We start from the raw sequence: 25,543 nt of genomic DNA on the forward strand, positions 1-25,543 counted from the left end.
CCAACCTTCTCTCAGCTTACTTCCATCCCTCATTCCCCTTTTCACTCAATAATACGAATTATTAATTCATCTCCTTCCTCCTTCTACCTAACTCTTGAGTAATTCGTTTACCTTCTCGTTGGTCCAGAACTTAAATTCCATTAATTCATATCAATATCTTCTCATTCTTTCTTATCACCGACCCTCTCTCATCATGCTACTCACCCACACTTGTCACCATTAAGTCCACACAACAAACGTTACTCTTCAATTAGTTGTATCTTGCTTTCGTATCCCTAGAAAACCAAAAATTCACCACATATACTTAATTGCCCAAAGAATTACACACTAGGCTCACCTCTTGATAGTCCAAATTCCCAAACTCGGCCACTACCTACACATCGCGGCATAACTTGATCCCACTATCCACCATTCGTTTCCATCCCTTTATAACGACCTTCCGTCAGATATATCCTTAACCAACACAATCCTAACTGTCTCCGTACATAAATCCTTACACCTCCCAATTTGCCACTATTCGCACTCTTCATCTCAATCTTTGCATTCTCACATTTCTTTACACTTACATCACCCTTGCCCATCTACACTTACTTTTATATCACTCAACACGCGACTATATCACTCACCACATCTCACAAAACATGCTCCCTGCCTTGAAAAGCTCATCAATCTTTCCTTTCCTCTTCCACTATCCCTTACAACCACATATAACTCATGTCCTCCCTGTCCAAAATATATCCCTCTTAAGCCGGCATTCTCCATATCATACCATCTGGTAACTTACGTATCAAGACCGTCACATATATAAAACAATGCTTTAAGACCCAAAACATACATGTGCACATAACCTACTACTCAAAACATATGCAAGAATGTAGCCGTCGACTCAAAACAACAGCTGATTATCATCCACCTCCAACTCCCAATCACATAATGTAACTGACTACACGCTGAAGTGTGTAGCCCTGCCAGTGGGAGACCGCAGCCGTACCCACCAAATCCCCGCTCATCAACAAACGATAACCCTGTTCATTAATGTGCACATCCCCTTCTGTGGCGTGTTCCACATAGGGCGAAACTAGGGCGTGAAGCCACTCCCGCAAGTGACTCCACTCACCCGAGAATGAACCTCGCGAACATCACCAACAACCATCACAACACCACCACTAAAATCTAATCCAAATACAACAGATAATCACAATATCAATCATACAAACAATCACAACAACATCTTAAATCAATTAAACAGTAAACCGAGTAGGGAAACCCTACTTTCTCGCAATCTGTTATGTCGCAGCCAATCATACAAATGCACAACGAGTGTAACATCTTACCCGGCCAAGGTAATTGGGAGATGTTACCATCTCGGTTTCCCGAGGCAGTGAAATCAGAATTACAATTAAGAAACTTTATTTAATAAATAACAAGTTTAGTTATTACAAACATAAACTAATGAATAAATGAAATATAACTCGTCTATGACTATGTCATCTACCTAGTGACTATGTACTCGACTCCAAAATCCGTAGCGCGGCCCGAATCCCGATCACATCAACAAGCAAACCTTTACTTAACCTGCTCCCCATATGATCGGAAATATCATATGGTTCGACAGAGGCCACCCCGGAAATAGGTGACAATTACACAGATAGACAAACGTCAGTTTTAATAAATAAATACAGTGTGACTCAACTCAAAGTGTGTGAGTATGCAACATGACTAAAACATGAATGAGACGCTATCAAACAACAACCACTCTGGTACCGGGACACGCCCAAACGTATCCATAACCACCACGGTACCAGGACACGCCCAGACATACCGACAACCACACTAGTACCGCGACACGCCCAGACATACCAACAACCACAAATAGGTACCAGGACACGTCCAGATATACCGGGTCCGGAAGCCAACCGGAGCCCCTGCCAGACGTCGTGTCTCAACTACACGATTCCCTTCGTAACTCAAGTCATTAATGTGCACATCCCTCTTGGAGTGGGAAGCTCCAAGAGACGACTTTAGTGTAAGACGGTCTCCCAACCACCTTACGTCTCCATAATAACAAGTAACACCACCAATGATCTCCAACACAACGTAACAATGACCATACATGGAAAATGCAACACAACACCAATTATATGACTCATCATGAACTCAATCCCAATATATCATGGATAAAACTTCCACAAATACCAACACGATATTCAAATCGACTCATACATAAAAATGATGATGCAAGGTACAGAAGTATGCACACAAAATATTGAAACCGAGTAGGATAAACCTACCTTTTAGCATTCTTCACAAGCAATCTAATTAATAAGCAAGATCCGTCTCATAAGACCGTCTCATTCTACAATACCATATAATAACTATCACCAATCATCCTACACTAATACATAATACAAAACCCCTTATTATTACCCACTTATTACCCCTATTACACATACTACTTACTAATGAATTAACCTAAATAGAATCCCCCAAAAATTAGGGTTCATACTAGCAAGTAAAGATGGGTGTTACTTACAAAGTGGAATGGTGGAAGAGCACTGGTAGAAGATCTCCCAAAGCAAGCTTGAATCCTCATGGAGAAGGTGTTTATGGAGGTTTTGAGAGAAGGGAGAGGATTTGGAGTGAGAAAGGATAAGATAGAAATGAATTAAGATAAGGTCCGAAATCGCGTTTTACGGGTAATGTTCAGTGCCACTCGGTCGAGTGGCGAGTTCACTCGGTCGAGTGTCACTCACTCGATCGAGTGCCGAGTCCACTCGATCGAGTGAACCTTACTCGATCGAGTGCGACGCATTTCTCAACAATGACCAGGTTTCATAAAACAGCCATATCTCACTCGTTTCTTGGTCATTTTGGGCATGTGACCTACCGTTGGAGTCATGAGAGAACAAGCTATCACGTCCATTTGGAATCACATCAATATTAAATTTATATCTCAAGTTATGACAGTTTTAAGACGACCCTTCTATAGGCGGACATAATAACAACTCCACTAAGTCTAGTATAGGTTATACTCGGCCCACTTTATAGTCATACTTCACTCCCGAGTGATCTGTAGTCTAGTCTAAGGTTCTGTTACGCATCCGAAGGTTCTTTTCCGGGTCGCACAATATTCGGGTATTACAATCTCCCCCCCTCCCTTAAAATGAACTTCGTCCCCGAAGTTCGCCTCACTCTCTCTTTTCACAATTATTCCTCAATTTTCTCTCAAGTCTCATTACCGGTTCTCATGTACTCTCTCGCCATTTTACTCTATGATAAAGTACGTCAAGGTTCTTATTGTCATTATCACTCTTATTAACCACACACGTTTATTGTACTTATACCAAGGTTCTTTTCTCAATTCTCATTACTTCCTCACATGTCGTACCCTTTCTTTCCTTAATTCCGAATTATTACATCCACTCCCCCAAAATGAGAACTTCGTCCCGAAGTTCAACTGTAAAACCTCATAATGTGCTCTCATATGCTCATTAATAATTCCACAAATGACCATGATTCAGGTTCAATACTCTCTCTTACTTATTGTAATTCTGTAATCAAATCTCATATAGTTATAGTTCCATTGATCTAATCCCCCATCTACAGGCCTCCTAAAGGTCAAGTGTTATGTCAAACCCATGGTTCTAATTTATAATCTCATAACTAATTCTCATTCATGTTGGTTACGTATACATATCTATCACGAATTATAACTCAAATATTATCACGTATCTATATCACGCCAAATCTCGTACATTAATATGTATTCACAGCAATCACGAATATGCGGAGTCTAGGAAACAGTCAGTTAAGGCAAAAAAATTACGCGTTATGTGACTCAACCATATTCAACATTCCCATTTTCGAACATCATGCCACGTATGTGTTTGATCTTGTGTCCTCCACAGTTAGTGTGATAACGTATATAAATCTCTTATAGGTTCACAAGGGTATACTTAGTATTTTATCAGTTGATTAACTTTTACTTAATAACGGTTGGCTTGCTAGAAGTTTGACGTTATTATCATACTGATGGCGGTAATCAACTGGTCCCTAAAAGTCACACCTAAAGGATGTGTTTGAGAGATGTGATTGTATGAAAATATGATCACATTGATGCCTTATATGACTAAAAGGTTAGTCCATGTATTTGACTAAAAGGTTAGTCAATGTGATGATGAGACGATTATTTAATACAATTATATAATATTAGCTGAGACGAACTAACTGTTAATTCGTAAATTGAATATAAACTGTTATATTTAATTAATGTATATAATGTTAGCTTAAACGAATTAAGATGTTAATGCGTAATTAAACGTAACCAGTTATATTTAATTAGCACATTATAAATATGTTATATTTATAGTTAATGTATATATTATACGATATTGTCATAATAATTGATGACGGACCTGTATTAATGAATCGACTGGAAACTGTTGTGTGTGGACTTATTAATACGGGACAACATATAAGACAATTGATAATAATACACATTATATACAATAAGACAACAACCAAAAATAAGAAGATTATATCCTTATTTGTTTTGGTGTTCACTCGGTCAAACAAGAAAAAAAAAGAAGAAAAATATCTCCCCTTTTTCTCTCCTTTTTCGGTTATAATAGATGAGAAGGGAGATCATTTTTATCACTCAACTTTTGACCTAATTCTATCATCACAAAACAAAAACCCTAAAAATAATTATCAATTTTAGGGCTCTCTTTCTAGCAAGAACAAGGGCCTTTTCTCAAAGCATTTTGGGTGCAACAATTAGGAGAATATCGATTTCGATATTGTTCTTAGGCCAAATTGCTAGGACCAAAGGTTAAGTCTAAATCTCAATTCTTTTGTTTATGCATTTCGTTTTTGACTAGTAATTTCATATATCATAATTCGTTATAATCCGAATTTTTCTTGATGAAATATACCGATATTTCCCACAAGTGGTATCAGAGCATAGGTCACGAAATTATTTTATATGATTTTCATAAATGGATTTAAACAAAAAGATTTTTGAAAAGAAAAAAAAAAAATCGGCCGTGAGTTTTTTTGCCGAGAGCAAAATTTTTTTTTTTGCCGAGATGATTTTTGTTTTTGTTTTTGATGTTTTTGTTCCATTTGATTTATTCATATTGTTGTTTTAATTTGTTAAGATGATAATATGATAAATTTTTAGATGTTTTGATTTAATAAAAAAATTAAATTGAAATGTAAATGGAATTGTTTTGATTAATGATGATTATTTGTTTTTGCTATATAGATTTTGGCACACATGATGTTAAATTGTTGTTTAAGGATCATGATTCATTAATTTGAATGTTGATGATTATGCCAATCTTGTTCTAATAGCAACTTTAAACAAATTTGTTCATCTAAATGTTATTTTTTTTCAAATTATTGGGCTGTCAGCCGAGAGCTTTAAAAAAAAAGGGCTGTTTTCGCTTTTTAATTCAGCCGAGAGATTTAGCAGAAAAAAAACTGTTTTTTTTTTTTACGATTTTTAGGGCTAAATGCCGAAAGAGAAAAAAAACGGTTTTTTGTTTTTGGGATGATTACCGAGAGCTATTTATAAAAAAAAAATTTGTTTATTTTTGGCCAATAATCTTTATACATTATTTATAATGTATGATTGTTTGTTGTGAAAAAGTTCACAAATTAAAGATACCCAATTATTTTAAAGAGGTTTAAAATAATGTTGGATTAATTCATATCACTAGCTAATGTGAATTAAGATTGGAATTAAAGTGAGTAATTGAGGAATTGTCACATAATTTTGATAATTATAAAATAGGTGGTTTGGATAAATTACTCTACATAATTAAGGAATTATGTCTTGAATGGTTAATTTATAGTTGATGCATTTTTATTTAGTTGTGTGAATCGATTGAATGGTTTATTTACGGTTTTTTTTTTGCAATCGGTTGTAGTATGTATTACCTAGTGTGGCCTTAGTTAACTATGTTTTCATAATGATGGAAACATAATTTTAATGTAATTTTGAGATCTCGTATCTCCTTTGGTTTTCTTTAGTATTGTGGTTTTGAAATTAGAATGTAAATAGGTTTATTTTGTAATTTATTAATTGTAATTTTGAGAAGAATAAAGATGGAGATTGGATTGCTCACTCCCGCTACATGGACCAATATGGAACATCAAGACAAGCTTCTCGGGTCCTAGGAAGGATTTCAAAGTTGTATTTATGTTCATTTTGGTAGATAGGCCACACTAGGACTTTATTTTGTTTTACGTTTTTCCATTCTTATTGCTTTTCTTCGCTTCATAGTTAGTGCATCATATTCCGCCTAAACCAAACCACCTACTTAAATGCATGAAAATTGACTCAAATAGTTTGATATTAGTCATCATGGACATAAAGATGTCACACAATTTTAAGCCATCATCTTAGTTTATTCATTCTCGCATGCTAGATATTAGTTCACTTAAAATGAATTAAAATAAAGTTGATGGGATCTTCCTCTAAAACTGAAATTGAGACTAGTCTTTATAGGCCAAACAGCTATGAATCCCTTCTTCTTCGGTAGGCATATAGGACCTTACTCTCCATATGACCCCTTCTACGTTGGGTAAGTAGTTTGTGTTGACTTAGTTTACCTTAACATTATAATCCGAAGAGTTTCTCGAGATTATGATGGACTATAGATAGAATTTACAGAAATTTATCAAACAAGAATTCTAAAAGTAGAATTAGCCAAAAGGTTGGCTTATCAATTTACAGATAATTGAGTCTTGGGATCATTTATATAATTCTTAAGGAAGGTCAATTGTATAAATGCTTGAGTCTTCGCGTTATAACAGTATTGCATTAGACTTAAATCATATCGATGAGTATGGTTATTATATTTTTTTCCTTTTCGCAGTGTAGAATTCGTTTTATATTGATAATACTGCTTACAACAAATGGCTGGAAATAATGATATCCCTATGCCAAGTGCCACACTTGGACGCGAGTCCTGCCTCAATGCTTTCATGGACCACATGAATCAGTTCACACGACTGAAGAAGGCCGGGTCCAACTTTGCGGACTAGGAGGCATCATTACGGAATGCGGCCATTGCTGACGGTAGGCTCAAGTACTTAACTGAGCCAATACCGCCAAACCCAGGCCCCAATGCAAGAGCTAACGAGTCACTTGATTATAGTGACTTCGTCATGGAAGCGGGTGCGATAAAGAACGTACTCATTTTTGCAATGGAAACCAATTTCCAAAGACGCTTCATAGCCCAAGGTGCAAACAAGATTTTCACCACGCTCACTAATGAGTTCTCAAAAGCACCGAGAATCGTTAGTTATGAGCATACCTGTCGCTTCTTTGATGCGAAACTCCAGAAGGGCCAGCCGGTTAGCCCACACATTCTTAACATGATTGAGAATGTCGAGAAACTGGAGGCACTTGATTGCAAAATCTGTGAGAGCATAGTCATTGACCATATGCTTCATTCACTTCATGATGGTTTTGCCCTATTCAGGGCAAATTACTACATGAATGACATGAAGAAAAGTCCTCATTAGCTACACTCACTTCTCGTACAGACCGAGAAGGATATGAAATTGAGTGGGAGCATGAAGAAAGATGTTCTCATGATTTCCAACAAGAATAAGGGTAAGAGCAAAGCTCACGGCAACCTAACTGTAGGAAAGCCAAAGTTTAAGAAGTCAGGAAACGGTAAGCGTGGGCCTGGTGAGACTAGTGGCTCACAAGGCAAAGAAAAGAGCAAGGGCGGTAACGTGGAGTGCCACCATTGTCACAAGACTGGGCATTGGAGGAGGAACTGTCCCGTGTACCGTGAGGATATAAAAGCAGGCCGCGTCACTCCTGTTGGTATGTCATCTTATATTCATATGATTGAGATTAACCATGCAAGTTTCGGAACTTGGGTACTTGATACTGGTTGTGGTTCTCATCTGTGTAATCATTTGTAGGGCCTAAAAAACATCACACCTCTCGCAAAGGGTGATGTGGACCTGCGAGTCGGGAATGGAGCAAGAGTTGCTGCAGTCTCAAAGGGAACATATGTAATCCATCTCCCGAGTGGTTTTGAGTTATATTTATATAACTGTTACTATGTACCCAGTTTATCTAAGAACATTATTTCTGTTTCCGTACTTGATAAAGACGGTTTTTCATTTTCAATAAAGGACAATAGCTTTATTTTCTCTTTTAATGAAATGGTTTATGGCAAAGCAGTTTCCATGAATGGAATTTATATCTTAGATCAAACCACAGATATATTACATGTGAATAATAAGAAATTAAAGGTTGGTGACAAAGATCAAACTTATCTATGGAATTGTCGAATGGGACACATAAATGAAAAACGTGTAAAGAAACTCATCGAGAATGGGACTATTCCCACATTTGATTTTTCTTCATTTGGCACGTGTGAATCATGTCTTATCGGCAAAATGACCCGAATTTCCTTCAAAGGTGTTGGAATGCGCGCTAATGACCTATTAGGACTCATACATACTGATGTATGTGGACCTATGTCAATCACCGCGAGAGACGGCTATAGATATTTTATCACTTTCACGGATGATTTGAGTAGATACGGATATGTCTACTTAATGAAGCATAAAAGTGAGTCCTTTGAAAAATTCAAGGAATACCAGAATAAGGTTGAGAATCAACTAGGAAGAAAGGTTAAAGCACTCCGTTCAGATCGGGGTGGCGAATATCTTTCAAATGAGTTTGATCAACACCTTAAAGACTGTGGAATAGTTTTACAGTTAACTCCACCTGGAACACCTCAATTAAATGGTGTGTCCGAATGGAGAAATCGAACACTACTTGATATGGTTCGATCCATGATGAGTCACACGGTAGTACCTGATTCATTATGGATTTTTGCTCTTTTGTCAGCTGCTCTTATACTTAACCGAAGTCCGTTTAAAGTCAAGTCGACAAGACTCCATATGAAATGTGGAAGGGAACGGTCCCTAACTTGTCCTTTATTCGGGTTTGGGGCTGCGAGGCTTATGTCAAGTGGAGACACGAGGATAAGCTCGGCCCGCGATCGGTCAAGACATACTTTATTTGTTATCCAAAAGGAATGTTTGGTCATTACTTCTATTCGCCTACCGAACATCGAGTTTTTGTTGCGGCTAGTGCTAAGTTCTTAGAGAAAGAATTTCTCGAGAACAAGTCAAGTAACAGAACCTTCAAGCTATCGGAGATTCAAGAACCAACAACCAAGGAACGGTTGGAGGAAGATGTTCCTTCAACTAATGATACGGTTAACATTCCCCAGGAACCTAGGAGGTCGGGTAGAGTCTCTAATCCTCCAGACAGATACATTGGTATGGTCGAGGAAAATGACGTTTTACTCCTAGAGAGTAATGAACCTGCTACCTATAAAGGTGCCATGACCTGTTCCGACTCCAAGCTATTGCTTGAAGCCATGCAATCCGAGATGGACTCCATGTATGAGAATGGCGTATGGGATCTTGTTGATTTACCTAACAAGGTACGACCTCTGCAGTGCAAATGGCTTTACAAAATAAAGCATTCTGTAGACGAGCAACCAGATACCTATAAGGCACGACTAGTGGCAAAAGGTTTCACTCAAGTGCACGGATTGCATTATGATGAAATTTTTGCACCCGTAGTTATGCTGCATTCCATTCGGATAATCTTAGCGATTGCCGCTTTTCATGACTATGAAATTTGGCAAATGGATGTGAAAACCGCCTTCTTAAACGGTTATTTGGAGGAGGAGTTGTACATGGTACAACCCGAAGGTTTCATAGATCCTGAAAATTCTAAGAAAGTGTGCAAGCTTAAGTGTTCCATTTATGGACTTAAGCAAGCTTCTCGGAGTTGGAATCATCGTTTTGAACAGGTGATAAAAGAGTATGGTTTCACTCGATCGGTCGAGGAACCATGCTTATATATCAATTCGAGTGGGAGCAAGATTGTTTTCTTGATATTGTATGTCGATGACATACTCTTGATTGGGAATGACATTCCTCTCTTATCTTCGGTAAAAGGATGGTTGAAGAACCATTTCCAGATGAAAGATCTGGGTGAGGCACAACGCATATTGGGAATCCGTATCTATCGAGATAGATCACAACGGATGTTATCATTGAGTCAGGAGTCTTATTTAGATAAGATTCTTGAAAGGTTCAGCATGACCAACTCCAAGAAGGGGAACCTTCCAATGACGTCTGGGATGCATTTGAGCAAGTCTCAGTCACCCAAGACACCTGAAGGGGTTGAACGCATGAGTCGTGTTCCTTATGCATCAGCCATTGGATCAATTATGTATGCCATGATATGCACACGTCCAGACGTGGCATATGCATTGAGTATGACGAGTCGGTACCAAGGCAATCTAGGTGAAACACACTGGATAGCTGTTTAAAACATCCTTAAGTACCTACGGAGGACTAAGGATTGGGTATTGACTTATGGAGGAGATACTAAGCTATGTGCAATCGGTTACGCAGATGCTAGCTTCCAAACGGATCGAGATGATTCAAAATCTCAGTCTGGATTCGTTTTTACTCTTAATAGTGCTGCGGTCAGCTTGGAAAAGTTCTAAACAGGAAGTTGTAGCAGATTCTACTACTGAATCCAAGAACTATGCCGCTTCAGAAGCAGCAAAGGAAACTATATGGATGCGTCGATTCTTACAAGGACTAACCATAGTTCCTAGTTCGAATGACCCAATCACCATCTATTGTGACAATAGAGGTGCCATCTTCCAGGCCAAGGAGCCTAAGTCTAGCAACAAGTCTAGACATGTACATCGGAAAGCTCACCTGATTCGTGATTACGTGGAGCAAGAGGAGATAGTGATTGACAAGATAGCTTCGGATGATAACATCGCGGATCCTCTCACTAAACCGTTGAAATATGATAAGCATGAAGGGCACGTTATTTCCATCGGAATTAAACGTGTTCCTGAGTTGTACTAGTTGCTTATGAATTCGATGCATTTTCTTTTTCATATGCCATTTATAACTTCATCGTATTATTTTATATTTTGTTTTTCATGTGGATTGTACGACAACATTGAACGCTACAAAGTGAACTGAATTACATTATATTTGTTTTGGTCCGTAATCGCTTACATGAGCTGATAACTCTGGCCATTATTTTGTGAATTGATTGATGGTGGGTTCAACGAGCCATAAGTCAAACGGTTGGCTGATCGATCACAGATGCGAGTTATAACGATACCTCGTAGGACAATTGTGACAACGTAACGGAGTCCTAAATATTTAGAAACATTCGGTGCCAGGTCGTGGATTGGACGTCCATTGTGTTCCAAGAGTCGATTCTTCTGACTATCGACTATCTCTTGAGATTAAGGCGGTTTTTGGGTGACTTTGGTTTCTTTCTCATGGTCGACCGTAACAGGAGGCTAATCAGATTTTTTCTGGGTCATTTCATACTGTGCTTATATCTGCAGGATTCGAGTTGAAGAAAATATCCAACCTTTATCAGGTTTAGTTATTTCTCAGGGCCACTCGAGGAGTTGTAACTGAAATGCATGGCCATGCTCGAATGATCATTCGTTTATCAGTTAAGTTATTCTCTAGTCGGGAAAACCACTCTTGATATTGATCACTTGTAAAATACGACCTTTGTAGATACTGGTTTTGCAAATTGTTTTACATTGAGTGGGAGAAATTTTAGGATATGAGAATCGGTTATCGCACACACACTTGTGAGGACAAGTGGTACTTTGTTGGAGCTTGTGTCCTCCACAGTTAGTGTGATAACGTATATATCTCTTATAGGTTCACAAGGGTATACTTAGTATTTTAACAGTTGATTAACGTTTACTTAATAACGGTTGGCTTGCTAGAAGTTTGACGTTATTATCATAATGATGGCGGTGATCAACTGGTCCCTAAAAGTCACACCTAAAGGATGTGTTTGAGAGATGTGATTGTATGAAAATATGATCACATTGATGCCTTATATGACTAAAAGGTTAGTCCATGTATTTGACTAAAAGGTTAGTAAATGTGATGATGAGACGATTATTTAATATAATTAAATAATATTAGCTGAGACGAATTAACTGTTAATTCGTAAATTGAATATAAACTGTTATATTAATTAATGAATATAATGTTAGCTTAAACGAATTAAGATGTTAATTCTTAATTAAACGTAACCAGTTATATTTAATTAGCAAATTATAAATATGTTATATTTATAGTTAATGTATATATTATACGATATTGTCATAATAATTGATGACGGACCGGTATTAATGAATTGACTGCAAACTGTTGTGTTAGGTCTTGTTAATACGGGACAACATATATGACAATTGATAATAATACACATTATATACAATAAGACGACAACCAAAGATAAGAAGATTATATCCTTATTTGTTTTGGTGTTCACTCGGTCAAACAAGAAAAAAAAGGAAGAAAAATATCTCCCCTTTTTCTCTCCTTTTTCGGTTATAATAGATGAGAAGGGAGATCATTTTTCTCACTCAACTTTTGACTTAATTCTCTCATCACAAAACAAAAACCCTAAAAATAATTATCAATTTTAGGGATCTCTTTCTAGCAAGAACAAGGGCATTTTCTCAAAGCATTTTGGGTGCAACAATTAGGAGAATATCGATTTCGATATTGTTCTTAGGCCAAATTGCTAGGACCAAAGGTTAATTCTAAATCTCTATTCTTTTGTTTATGCAATTCGTTTATGACTAGTAATTTCATATATCATAATTCGTTATAATCCGAATTTTTCTTGATGAAATATACCGATATTTCCCACAACATGTACCGTGTCAAATCCACCACATGATCACACATGTGTTTCCATATCCGTTCTCATCTTCATTATCACTTCCGCTCAAACGGAAGACCACAATCACAATCATGCAAACGGCTTTTACTTTACTTTTACACGGCAAAAAAAAAATCACGTCGATTAACACATATCAAACAAGATTATCACATCATTTATGTCATTAATCCACTCGAATCAACAATTTCCATTTACTTTGCAAAATGCCACACCATATAGTCAAACGTAAATAATTCAGAAAATATCACTCATGTAAGGTCAACATGTTCATCGAAACACCAGTCAATTAATATAAACCGTGAAACTAGAGTATATACTCAATATTTGGTCGAATAACAGCAAAACAAGGGTCAAGGCAGACCACACGGTTGAGTGCATGGTTAACTCAGTCGAGTGTCACTCGGGGCAGAATTTTTTCATTCTCAACTAGGTTCCACACTTCCGTATTTCATCACGCAAATGCTAATAGGCCATTGTTACACCCCAACTAAAACAAAACATGATGCAACATGGCATTAATACCACCTAAGACAATAATAACATTTCAACTCAACAAAATACTATAACAAGCTCACAATGTATACCACAAGCGCTTTACTTGACGATTGGGAGGCAATTTTACAAACAACATCCAAATCACCTCTCATAGGGTCAAAGTCTTGCATCTATTTTCACACTTATACTCACCTACTTAAATCAAACGGTCATACGATATAACACAAGTGATCAAAATACTCTAACCACACAATTGGGCCACCTGCATCACATATCGCACTCTAAATTCATAACCATGGAGAGCAATTTGGTAGTGCTACACCTACAACTTTATCTCCTAAAATAACATTCCCCGAAACCCGACTCTCAATGAACAACCTCATTTTTTTTTTCACAAAGTAATGCTCCCCGAAAAACCGACATTGGTATAATAATATAACCATCAATTACCATATCACGCATGTAGAATAACTTCCTAATATTTTCACCATTCATTTCTTACTATGACTTTAACTAGACATGTCTCACCGTCCAATCTCATTGATCACCTCAAGTTCCACCAAGCACTCTCTTATATTCTTGTTTCATAAATTCTTTTTGCCATCTTTCAATTCTCATCAATCCTGAAATTCCATTTACACATTCCTACAACTATGAACAACCCAAGTTATCATCCTATTTCACCCTTGGATACCTCAATTATTTTCTCGTTGTTCCACCAAAATTTCTAAGTCATGTTCAACAATAATATTCATAAATATACAACCCAAACTTCATTCACTATCCATAAGTTCAAACACTCACAAATACTCAACCTGGGTCACTCATCACTCATTATCCACAATTACCTCATACAATTATCTTACTCAATTCCAAAACACTCTACGCAAGCTAAAGTCACTTCCTACTACCCCTACGTTCCAAACATGAATCATGCACCTATCTACTTACACGGTCCAAATCCAACTCAAACGAGCCTTACCTTAATCCCAATAAAACACATGTTTCACACTCATAACCCTCAAATACAACACCACTCATCACCAATTTTAAGCATTTGTCCAACTACCCTCATCAAAACTATCAATCAACAATTATCTACACGTCTTTACTCATCAAAACTATACGAACCAAAAGGTAAACAAAGCATTGATCCATATATAAGCAAAACAACACATTATTAACAAACATTGCAACACTACGAAACAATGAAACTACATTTCAAATACAAAAATTAAAACTTAATATTATACACCATGGTATATAAAATAAATAAAATATATTATTGGGCAAAATTTTAAGGTGAGATTCTCGACTTACGACCATACACAACATTATTAACAAAATTATAAACTTTCGGCACAATAAAACCAAGTATTAAGCACAAAATCAAAATTTGAGCATCAACACTATAATTTTCCACACATATCAACATTGTCAAGGTTGGGGCACTATGAGACAATTATAAGCCATGTTTCAAATATAAAAATCAACATTTAGCGATGTACACATGAAATCTCAAAAAGAAATCGGTCCACTTTTAAAACGGAAGTTTCGATTTAAACCATGTTATTACAGTGACACTCATAAGGTTATTGCCTTAAAACACCGTTAAGTTAAGTTTAAGATAAAAGAAGGAATCAAAATTTGGTCAAAATTTTAATGCGGAATTACCAACTTAAGACAATACGTAGCATTACTAATATAAATTGAAGTATTATTAATCAATTAATTCAAGAAGACTTTAAAACAAAAAAAATAAATTTTGGGACCATGCCTAACATCATTAGACAACATTTAAATTTTTATGACATAACTAGACAATGAAAGTGGAGTACAAAAATCGAATTTGTCGGTATAACTAACTGACATGTCAAAAACTTGAGGCAATTTACAAAGCAAAACTGCTAGTTTAATGTGACACAATGCAACATCAATAAGAACTAACTAACAAGAAACAATTGGATCACGTTTTGATCGCAAAGATCAAAACCATTCATTTTAAAATGAAATTTTAAAATATTTTGGGCAACATTTTATGATGGAATTTTGATTCATGGTTATACATACCGTTACCAACAAAGAAAAATCAAAACTTAAGCGTGACAAAGTTCTTGAGCCTCATTAGTCAACTAAGCTAAGTTTTATTTTTCAATGCGAAAATCAAAACTTCCGCATGAATATTAAGGTTTCAAAATTTTCGGGATAGAATTTTCAAGACAAGATTTCAAACATATGATAAGAATTAGCAATAACAATCCAACTTTAGTCCTGATTAAACAATCAACCATGCAATAAACACAAAATTAATTATTGACTCGAGAATTTCATAAATTTTCGGGCAAAATTCAATATGAAATTCTACACTTGACATTATAAATGGTATAAAAGGTGATTAATATCATGAATTAAACAAGGCATGCAATTAATTGACGAAATTTGAAGGAATTAGCGTAGATTTAAACAAAATCCAATTGGAACAAATTAAGAGCAATGAGAAAACCACACACATTGTTTAATTAGCAAGAATTAAGAGAATAAAATGGAGTAGAAATTTTAAGTCTAAGCAACAAACATCAACAATGGAGCTTAGGAAATTTTTTTAATGATATCTTGGTATTTTTGTTACGTGAAATGATGAAGAAATTCAAGAAATAAGGTAATGATGCAAATTTTGCTAATTTCACAACCCAGAAAATGGCACTCGGTCGAGTGTTGAGTCCACTCGGTCGAGTGCCAGTCCACTCGGTCGAGTACCGTCCCCACTCGGTCGAGTGGCCCTACTTCCAGAAAATTTCAAGTTTCTGGAAAATGGTCCACTCGGTCGAGTGATAGGATTCACTCGGTCGAGTGACTGAAACTCGGTCGAGTACTAGCTTGCACTCGGTTGGGTGCCTCTCTATGGTTTGCAATTTCCGACTAAGGAATACTTTTCATATACAATTGACTATTTTACTAAAAACTATCACAAATCACACTCCAACTATAGTACTGGTAAAATCCTAATATAGATGCGGTATTAAATGCTAAAGGACGGGGCTAATGCCCCTCACACACCAACACACAACAACCATTCTCAAAATATGACATACTTATCATTACATTCATCCAACTTCTACATGTTATCACATACCATATGAACAATTATATCAAGCAAGAATCCTATCAACTATGCAAATTACGGCTTCAAAACCCATCATATTCATACATGCAACGTATTTCATATGAAACAATCCTCTACTCACATCACGTATATCTCACTCAAGTAAACATTTCCAATTCCATCATTTCAACTATCACATGTTATCATTTACCACATAACCTCTATATCACGCAAGATGTTCAACAAAGCTATAACACAAGCATAATCATGCAACATTTCATTTCACGTTTCCCGACTTACGACCACCCACGTAGTGACCAACCGAAACAATAGGATCTAGTTTTGAAATGAGGGATCCTACTCACCCAAAACCGACCTCCTATTATACTTAAGTTGGGTTCATTTTATTAGACACTCCTAGATTCGTTTTGGTTCATTGGTTTAGGTTCCAAAATCGTGGCTCTGATACCACCTTGTAACACCCCCTTCTTACCCGGCGAAGGTAATTGGGAGATGTTACCATCTCGGTTTCCCGAGGCAGTGAAATCGGAATTACAATTAAGAAACTTTATTAAATAAATAACAAGTTTAGTTATTACAAACATAAACTAATGAATAAATGAAATACAACTCGTCTATGACTATGTCATCTACCTAGTGACTATGTACTCGACTCCAAAGTCCGTAGCGCGGCTCGAATCCCGATCACGTCAACAAGCAAACCTGTACTTAACCTGCTCCCCATATGATTGGAAATATCATATGGATCGACATATGCCACCCCGGAAATAGGTGTCAATTACACAGACAGACAAACGTCAGTTTCAATAAATAAATACAGTGTGACTCAACTCAAAGTGTGTGAGTATGAAACATGACTAAAATATGAATGAGACGCTATCAAACAACAACCACTCTGGTACCGGGACATGCCCAGACGTACCCACAACCACCATAGTACCGGGATACGCCCAGACATACCGACAACCACACTGGTACCGGGACACGACCAGACATACTAACAACCACAAATAGGTACCGGGACACGTCCAAACGTACCGGGTCCGGACGCCATCCGGATCCCCTGCCAGACGTCGTGTCTCAACCACACGAGTCCCTTCGTAACTCTATAAGCGGTCACTGCCCGACAAAGTGTCTTATACAGTCTATCTATGTGATCAACCAGTCATCCCATATGACCACATGGCACTTGAACTTGCCATCAATCGCATCACACTCTAGTCACTTCAAGAGCTCAACTCCTATAAGTAACTAGAGGCACATACTATGTCAATCCAGTTCACTTTAATGGGGTTCAATATTGTCTCAACAACCCATTTGGATATAACAAAGTAATGGATGAGTTTAAAGAAACTCGAACGATAAATGCGATTATCATATATGAATAGTCAATACCTTATTACTACTTCATATCTTATAATCTATAGTGTACATTTTATATATAGTTAAATTGCAATAAAAGCTTGGTAAGTGGATATACCATGTATCCATACAGTCCATACAGTCCAATTTTATATATAACACCATGCTTGCCTTTCTATTGCTCCGATTCTAATTTGTTGGTCCTAGCAGCTATTTTAAGTCAATTTAAGGTAACACGATTCTACCGATCCTAATACTTTTACTATTGTTCGTGGTTGTGTGTGTATGTGCAATTATTTATTATTGGATGATAGTAGTGATTAATTGTTGTGGTATAATATTATGTGTATTAGTAATTCTATGCTTCTAGCCTTAATTTTATTATCTTGTGAGACGGGTTTACGGTTACTCTCTTAAATAGCTAGAGAGTTCGACTTAATTGATAAAGGATAATTTGTGATAATTGTTGGGTTTGTGTTTGGTTGCAAGTTACGTGGTGAACAGAGACATAATTGAGTTTGGTTATGTAATTTTAGGGTAAGCTATACTTTACGGATTGATTAGTTTACCATGTGTTTTACAATGGTAGTAATGTTTATTAATGTACGCCAGGGTGGTTGTTGTTGAGCCAAAGTGGACTTAATTAATGTGTGGACTTGACCAACGATGAAGATTAGTTTATGTGATGGATAATTGGTTTTGCTATGGTTAAGGATGTTGAGGACGAGATTGATGGATTTTTATATTCTGTTTAAGTTGTCGTTTTCTTTGACATTGACTAGTGGGTGAGTAGCTTAGAGTTATTTTCTAAGTGTTGAGCAGTTTCTTTAATGGAATATTTGACAATATCGATATTGAAATTGAGATGGAAATTGGTTACTGGTATTGAGCTATGAGTTATGGGGCCTTTGAGCCGAGTTATGTTTACGGTCCAGTGTGACTATGGTTATTGAGTTAATTGAGTTTGAAATCGATATTGAGATGGAAGTATTGTTTCGCGGTTTTTATACGCCAGTTCACTCACCCCTTGTCTTTGTCTTAGGGTCGACGATGAGAATACGATACATGGTTACATTGGATTATTATATTAAGAGATAGAGTAATGAGTGAGACGGAGTAATGAGATGAAACTTCGTTAACTATTGGAATAAGAAAGTGTGGTATATAATGGAAATAGAAAGGAGTTTGTCTGATTTGTTATCGGGGAGTGTTTTTATTATTCTCTCTGTTTATTTTTATTTTTACTTGTGTCTGTTTCCACGCCATGACCAAAAACTATTCTGCTTATATTGAGGTATTATCTGTTACTCAGCTTTCCGGCTAACGTGTTTTCTCCCTCCTGGGCTACTCATCATGGGGGTAGTTCCTTTCTGTCTTCTGATCTTATTTTCAGGTTGCTTCCGCTGGCTATTCAAAAGGATTTGATTTTGAGTGAAGTTTTTAATTAAAGACTTTGTAAAAGATTTGTTCCATTTTGTTTTCATTTGCATAAAAGAGATTTTGTAATGGAGACTTTGTATATTAATTATAATATCTCTGTATGTATTTCGGCGCGTTTTCTATGTAAAAGTTAGTTTTAATTTAGCCGAAAATCAGGGATGTTACACACTTGGAGTATGGAGGGTGTCATAACTACACTAGTAATAATGTGATGTAATATTAGAATTTAGTTGAACAACTTTATAAGATCTAAAACTACTTTTAGAGAGAAGTGGGAGAAGTGAATAAGAATGATAAAAATTGCATGAATGGAAAAATGAGAGCATTTTTCTCTATATGGAAGAGGGGAGCCGGTTTTGGGGGGTCAAGAAGGCCAATGCATGGCCTTCACCCTTTTGCTTTTGCTCTTCTATAAATCATAGGTGTGTAAGGCTAGCAATAGGTAATCATTGTATTTCATTTTAACAATTAAAATAAAACACCCACTAACCCCAAAAACCCTCTATAAAACCGGTGCCCTACATAAAATGGACTCCATTTTATTTTTGTAATTTTGTCAAATGTCATTTGTTAGGTCATGTGTCACACACCATGCCCATATCTATTTGAAATGCATATTTAACCCCTTAAATATCATTTTATAAGAAATAAATTACTTGTGACAAATTAACTAGTAATACATGATTACAATTATTAAAATGGGTCATAAAAATATAATTCACAAGATTTTGCAATTATAATTAATCAATCATTCTTAATTTAATTGTTTCACAAACAATAATGAATTTTAGTAATGAAATCTTTTAATTACTAAAATAAATCTTATTTAATCAAATTACAATAAGATATAAATATTCTCACTCACAAATGAATTGTTCAAATTTAAGGAATTGATTAACTTGTATTGATATACAATTAATCAACTTATCTATTAAGGGAATTGTCCTATAGGTGTGACCTTAAGGGATCAACTGATCACCACCGTCAAACGACAGTAATGTCAAACTCTAGTTAGCCAATCATTACCCATTAATGTTGATCAGTTGACTATATAATTGAATCATCCCTTACGTATTGTTATCATGAGATTTAAACATGTGATCACACTATTGTTGAGGACACTTACTCCAACACACAATGTCAAAGCTATTCCCTCAACCTATTACCAATGCGTCAAAATACCAACAGAGTGGGGAATAGCAACCATAAAAGGTGAACAAAAGTCTGCCCAGCAATGTTATACTGAATCCTTAAAACCTTCCAAGGCAGGTAAGTGTCTCGGCTAGCAAATATCGTACCCTGTTAGGAGTACTTATGTGGTAGAAACCCAAATGGAAATAGATCAGGTAATTTTAGACCCTGAGTATCCTGACAGGCACGTACTGATAGGATCTGATGTCCCTGACAATATCAGACCAGAACTTATAAGTGTTCTTAAGAATAAGTCTTCATGGTTTGCCTGGTCCCACTTTGATATGACTGGTATAGATGCTAATATTGTTACCCATAAACTTAATATTAACACTTCATTTAAGCCTGTACAGCAGAAAAGGAGAAAGTTTGCCTCTGAACGCAACTCTATCATTAATGAAGAGGTGGACAAACTCCTAGAGATGGAAATGATCAGAGATGTAATGTACCCTGAATGACTAGCCAATGTGGTTGTGGTACAAAAGAAGAATGGCAAGTGGAGAGTTTTTGTAGACTACACAGACCTTAATAAAGCCTGCCCAAAGGATCCATTCCCACTCCCTCACATTGATGCACTGGTGGATGCTACAGCAGGGCATGAGCTACTAACGTGTATGGATGCTTCAAGTGGATTCAACCAGATCAAGATGCACCCAGCTGATGCGAACCTAGCTAATGACCAAGCTAATGATTCGGAGTTGGTTAATAAGCTGGACGAATTGGTTGTGAACACTCAAGGTGATGGTCTAATGTTGGCTCGTAATTTTCAGCCGATAGGTTCCAATTATCCTTCCTTTGTTGCGTTGCTAAGCATGGTTTAGAGGGGCTGATGGTGGCACGTTTAACAAGGAGAGGACGGACCAAGTTTACATTTTTATCTTACATTTTCAGATTATGTTTACAATAAAATGTTAGCTTAAATTGGTGTTTGTCTAAGTTCAATGAACTAGTAGTTTTAATGATTGTAATTAAGTGAAGAGTGAATGATCACCTCTTCACCTTGCTAGCTTTACACGGCTCAATGGGGCTATATAATGCCTCCAAGTTCTTGAATAAAAATCATCCAGAAATTACAAACAAAACACTTGTGTTAAAATCGTTTCTTGCTTGGAAACAAAACTGGTTTGGTTGAAACGCGATTTCGATTAAACTCTCGAGTTGGTGATCAATAGGTCTTGGTCTCACTCACCTTGATCAAGTAATAGGTCTTGCTTGTTCAAACACTATCCTTTTTATTCACAAAAACTAGAACGGGTCGTACCTAGTACGTTCGGTTCGCCAAAAACAGTCCGCTATTTTAGTAGTTCTTGTTGTCTTAATCAAATAGTTTCAGGTCTGCGCGTACCTAGTACGAACAGTCCTTAGCACTGTCCAATTCGTCCTTAATTCTGCTGCTCAATTCGTATCATTTGTGGTATCAGAGCTTCGGCTCTTGATCCTTGTTTGACTATGTCGGTAGACTTGAACAGTCCAGAATTCATTCATCAATTACGGGAAGCTTTGAAGCATGCTCGTGAAACTGAAGAGCGTTGGCAACCTAGGAGAGGAGAACGAATTGTTGATGCATTCAAGGCGAGTGATCTTCCTGAATTCGTTGGAGGGGCTGATCCCGAGGCCTATTTGGAGTGGGAACGGAAAATCGATCGTTTATTCGATTTCAAAGACTTGGATAATGATAAGAGATGTAGGTTTGCAATTCTGAAATTGAGCAAAGGAGCATCGCTGTGGTATGAGGCGATGAAGGCTAAGAGGGTCCGAGAAGGCAAGGAGAAAATTGATTCTTGGGTGTCCCTAAAACGCAAACTACGGAAAAGGTATGGACCATCGACCCATAGGCTGTCCACTTATCGCAAAATCGCTGATTTTAGACAAGGCAAATTGAGTGTTAGCGAGTATTTAGATGAATTTCAGAATCTTGCTATTATGGGTGAATTGGAGGAAATAGAGGAACAAAAAATTGCTCGATTTTTGCGTGGTTTAAATTATAACATTGCTAGCACGGTTGAGTTATACCAATATTCTGATTTTGATACTTTGTGTAGTCTTTGTTTGAAAGTTGAATCCCAAGGGAAACCTAAGTATGGGAGTGGGTCGAATTCGGAATCGAGTAAGCCTAAATCATGGTCTAAACCCGAGTCTAAATTTGTCGGTACTCCAAATAACCAGGCCGTGTCTAACACCTCGACTGGTAGCCCTAAAAACACCGCTGGCCAGTCCTCTAAAACCCCAGGAAAAGAGACTATTTTGGCTAAGGTTCGATGCTTTAAGTGTCAAGGATTCGGTCATTATCAAAGTGCGTGTCCTAATCAACGAGTTGTGACCTTAAGAGAAGCCTTAGAGTGTCGGGATGAGTTATTGGCCGAGGAGGAACAAATGAATGAGTTTCTGATTTCTAATGATAATGAGGAAGGGGAAGAAGAAGTAGAGGGTTATGAGGCACCTCATGTCGATACTAGTTTGGTTTTGCGAACTTTGAAAGTTGATTCTAAGCCAATTGAGTCGGGGCAGCGAAACCAACTGTTTCATACTAATTGTAAGGTGAATGATAGATGGGTGAGTCTAATTATCGATTGAGGGAGTTGTACTAACGTTGCCTCTACTGAAAAGGTGTCTAAATTGGGTCTTAAGACCACAAAACATCCTCGTCCTTATGCGTTGCATTGGCTTGATAATGGTAGTAGTGTTAAAGTCATGAAACAGGCCCGTGTGAACTTAACTATGGGTTCGTATGTTGATGAGGTTTTGTGTGACGTTATACCCATGGATGCTTGTCATATCTTGTTGGGTCGACCTTGGCAATTTGATCGGGATGTGTTGAATCGGGGAAGGTGTAATGAATATGAATTGAAGGATAAGGGAAAACGAACTGTGCTCAAACCTTTATCACCTCAAAACAGCCGTGTTGCTGCCACAAACACGGTCCCCAAGGCTGGTATGTCGTTGTTGATTGGAGAACGGGATGTGGAGCGTGCTATTGATGGTGGTGAACATGTTTTCTTACTGGTTGCTAATGAAAATTCGAGTTATAATGTTGTTTTGCAGGAAATGGCCGAGTTGAAAAACTCCTTACGGAGTTCAGTGATGTATTTCCCGATGAATTGCCGGCTGGTTTGCCTCCTATTCGGGGCATTGAACATCAAATTGAACTTATTCCGGGCTCATCTCTCTCGAATAAAGCTGCTTATCGTTGTAAACCCGAAGAAACAAAGGAACTTCAAAAGCAAATCGATGAATTGATGGCTAGGGGCTATGTTCGTGAAAGTATAAGTCCTTGTGCTGTACCGGTGCTACTTGTGCCAAAGAAAGATGAGTCGTGGAGAATGTGTGTTGATAGTCGTGCCGTGAATAGTATAACAATCAAATACCGCTTCCCAATTCCAAGGCTCGATGATATGCTTGACGAGCTTCATGGTTCGGTTATTTTCTCAAAAATCGACCTTAGAAGTGGTTACCATCAGATTCGGATGCGTGAAGGTGATGAATGGAAGACGGCCTTCAAAACGAAGCATGGGTTATATGAATGGACCGTCATGCCATTCGGTCTTACCAATGTTCCAAGTACCTTTATGAGATTGATGAATGAGGTACTTAAATCTTTCTTGGGCAGATTTGTTGTGGTTTATCTTGATGATATATTGGTGTATAGCAGGAGCATAGATGATCATTTTGAACATTTGAGGCAAGTGTTCGAAATTTTGCGAAATCAGAAACTTTATGGGAAGCGTGAGAAGTGCTCTTTTCTTGTGGAGAGCGTGGTTTTCTTGGGATACGTGGTGTCCAAGGATGGTGTCTCGGTTGATCAATAAAAAATTGAAGCAATTCGATCATGGCCAGAACCTAAAATCGTTAGTGAGGTACGATCTTTTCACGGGCTTGCTTCATTTTATCATCGATTTATTCGAAATTTCAGTACCATAACCAGCCCTATAACGGAGTGTTTGAAGAAAGGAGGTTTTAATTGGGGCGGGGCTGCTAAGCAAGCTTTTGAAACGATTAAGGATCGGTTGTGTACCGCTCCTATCTTGGCTTTACCCGACTTTACTCAACCTTTCGAGGTCGAGTGTGATGCTAGTGGCGTGGGAATAGGGGCTGTTTTGATTCAAGGGAAACGTCCTATTGCCTACTTCTCGGAGAAATTAGGTGGCGCTCGATTGAATTATTGCACTTATGATAAGGAATTTTATGCTATTGTGCGGGCTCTTGATCATTGGAGTCACTATCTCCTTCCTAATCATTTTATATTGCATTCCGACCACAAATTCTTGAAATATATTAGTGGGCCGCAGAAGTTAAATCAAAGGCACGTAAAATGGGTGGAATTTTTACAATCATTTAACTTTTCATCCAAATATACAAATGGGAAGAGTAATGTTGTAGCCGATGCTTTATCTCGTCGTTATACCTTGCTGTCCACACTTGATGTTCGTCTTTTGGGCTTTGAAACTTTGAAAAATTACTATGTTGAAGATGGAGACTTTGGTGCAATATATCTTGAGTGCAAATCAGGAGCTAAGGGAGAGTATTTGATTCAAGACGGTTTTATTTTTAAAGGAAATCGACTTTTTGTTCCTAAGCATCTTATTCGGGAACTACTTATAAGGGAGGCTCACGGTGAAGGGCTAGCTGGTCACTTTGGGGGTGGCTAAGACCGTGGAGATCTTGAAAGAGCATTTCTTATGGCCACGATTGCAAAAAGATGTTCACAACATCGTGGGTAAGTGTGTTACTTGTCAAGTTTCGAAAAACAAATTCAAACCGGGTGAATATACTCCCTTGCCAATTCCGGTCAGACCTTGGGACAATGTTTCTATGGACTCCATTGTTGCTTTGCCACGCACTCAACGTGGTAAGGATTCTATCATGGTGGTGGTTGATCGTTTTTCTAAGATGGCTCATTTTGTTGCTTGCCATAAAATCGATGATGCTCCTAATGTGGCTGATTTGTACTATCGGGAAATTGTGAGGTTACATGGCATTCCGAAGACTATTGTGTCGGATCGGGATTCTAAATTCTTGAGCTACTTTTGGAATACGTTATGGAGGAAAGTGGGTACAAAGTTGCTGTTTAGTACCTCTCACCATCCTCAAAAGGATGGACAAACCGAAGTCACAAATCG

General features: G+C 37.3%; 1 protein-coding gene across 1 annotated transcript; it reads left to right on the forward strand.

Annotated features, from left to right (window-relative positions):
- The first annotated feature begins 20,566 nt into the window (after positions 1–20,566).
- LOC141629334 (uncharacterized) lies at positions 20,567–25,072 on the forward strand. Its single transcript, XM_074442353.1, has 6 exons — positions 20,567–20,866; positions 20,972–21,177; positions 21,848–22,979; positions 23,034–23,358; positions 23,469–24,105; positions 24,337–25,072. The coding sequence occupies exons 1-6, from the start codon at positions 20,567–20,569 to the stop codon at positions 25,070–25,072; spliced, it is 3,336 nt and encodes a 1,111-aa protein (XP_074298454.1).
- The last annotated feature ends 471 nt before the right edge of the window (positions 25,073–25,543 follow it).

The sequence above is a fragment of the Silene latifolia genome, chromosome Y (genome assembly GCF_048544455.1).
Source record: "Silene latifolia isolate original U9 population chromosome Y, ASM4854445v1, whole genome shotgun sequence".
Taxonomy (NCBI): Eukaryota; Viridiplantae; Streptophyta; class Magnoliopsida; order Caryophyllales; family Caryophyllaceae; genus Silene; species Silene latifolia.

Bases quoted from the DNA above. Each gene is read 5' to 3' on its own strand.
- LOC141629334 (XM_074442353.1), top strand. From the start codon at position 20,567: ATGGAAATAGATCAGGTAATTTTAGACCCTGAGTATCCTGACAGGCAC. The intron at 22,980-23,033 runs GTGAGTCTAATT...TCTACTGAAAAG, and splicing joins GTAAGGTGAATGATAGATGG to GTGTCTAAATTGGGTCTTAA. The intron at 24,106-24,336 runs GCAAGTGTTCGA...TCGAAATTTCAG, and splicing joins GATCATTTTGAACATTTGAG to TACCATAACCAGCCCTATAA.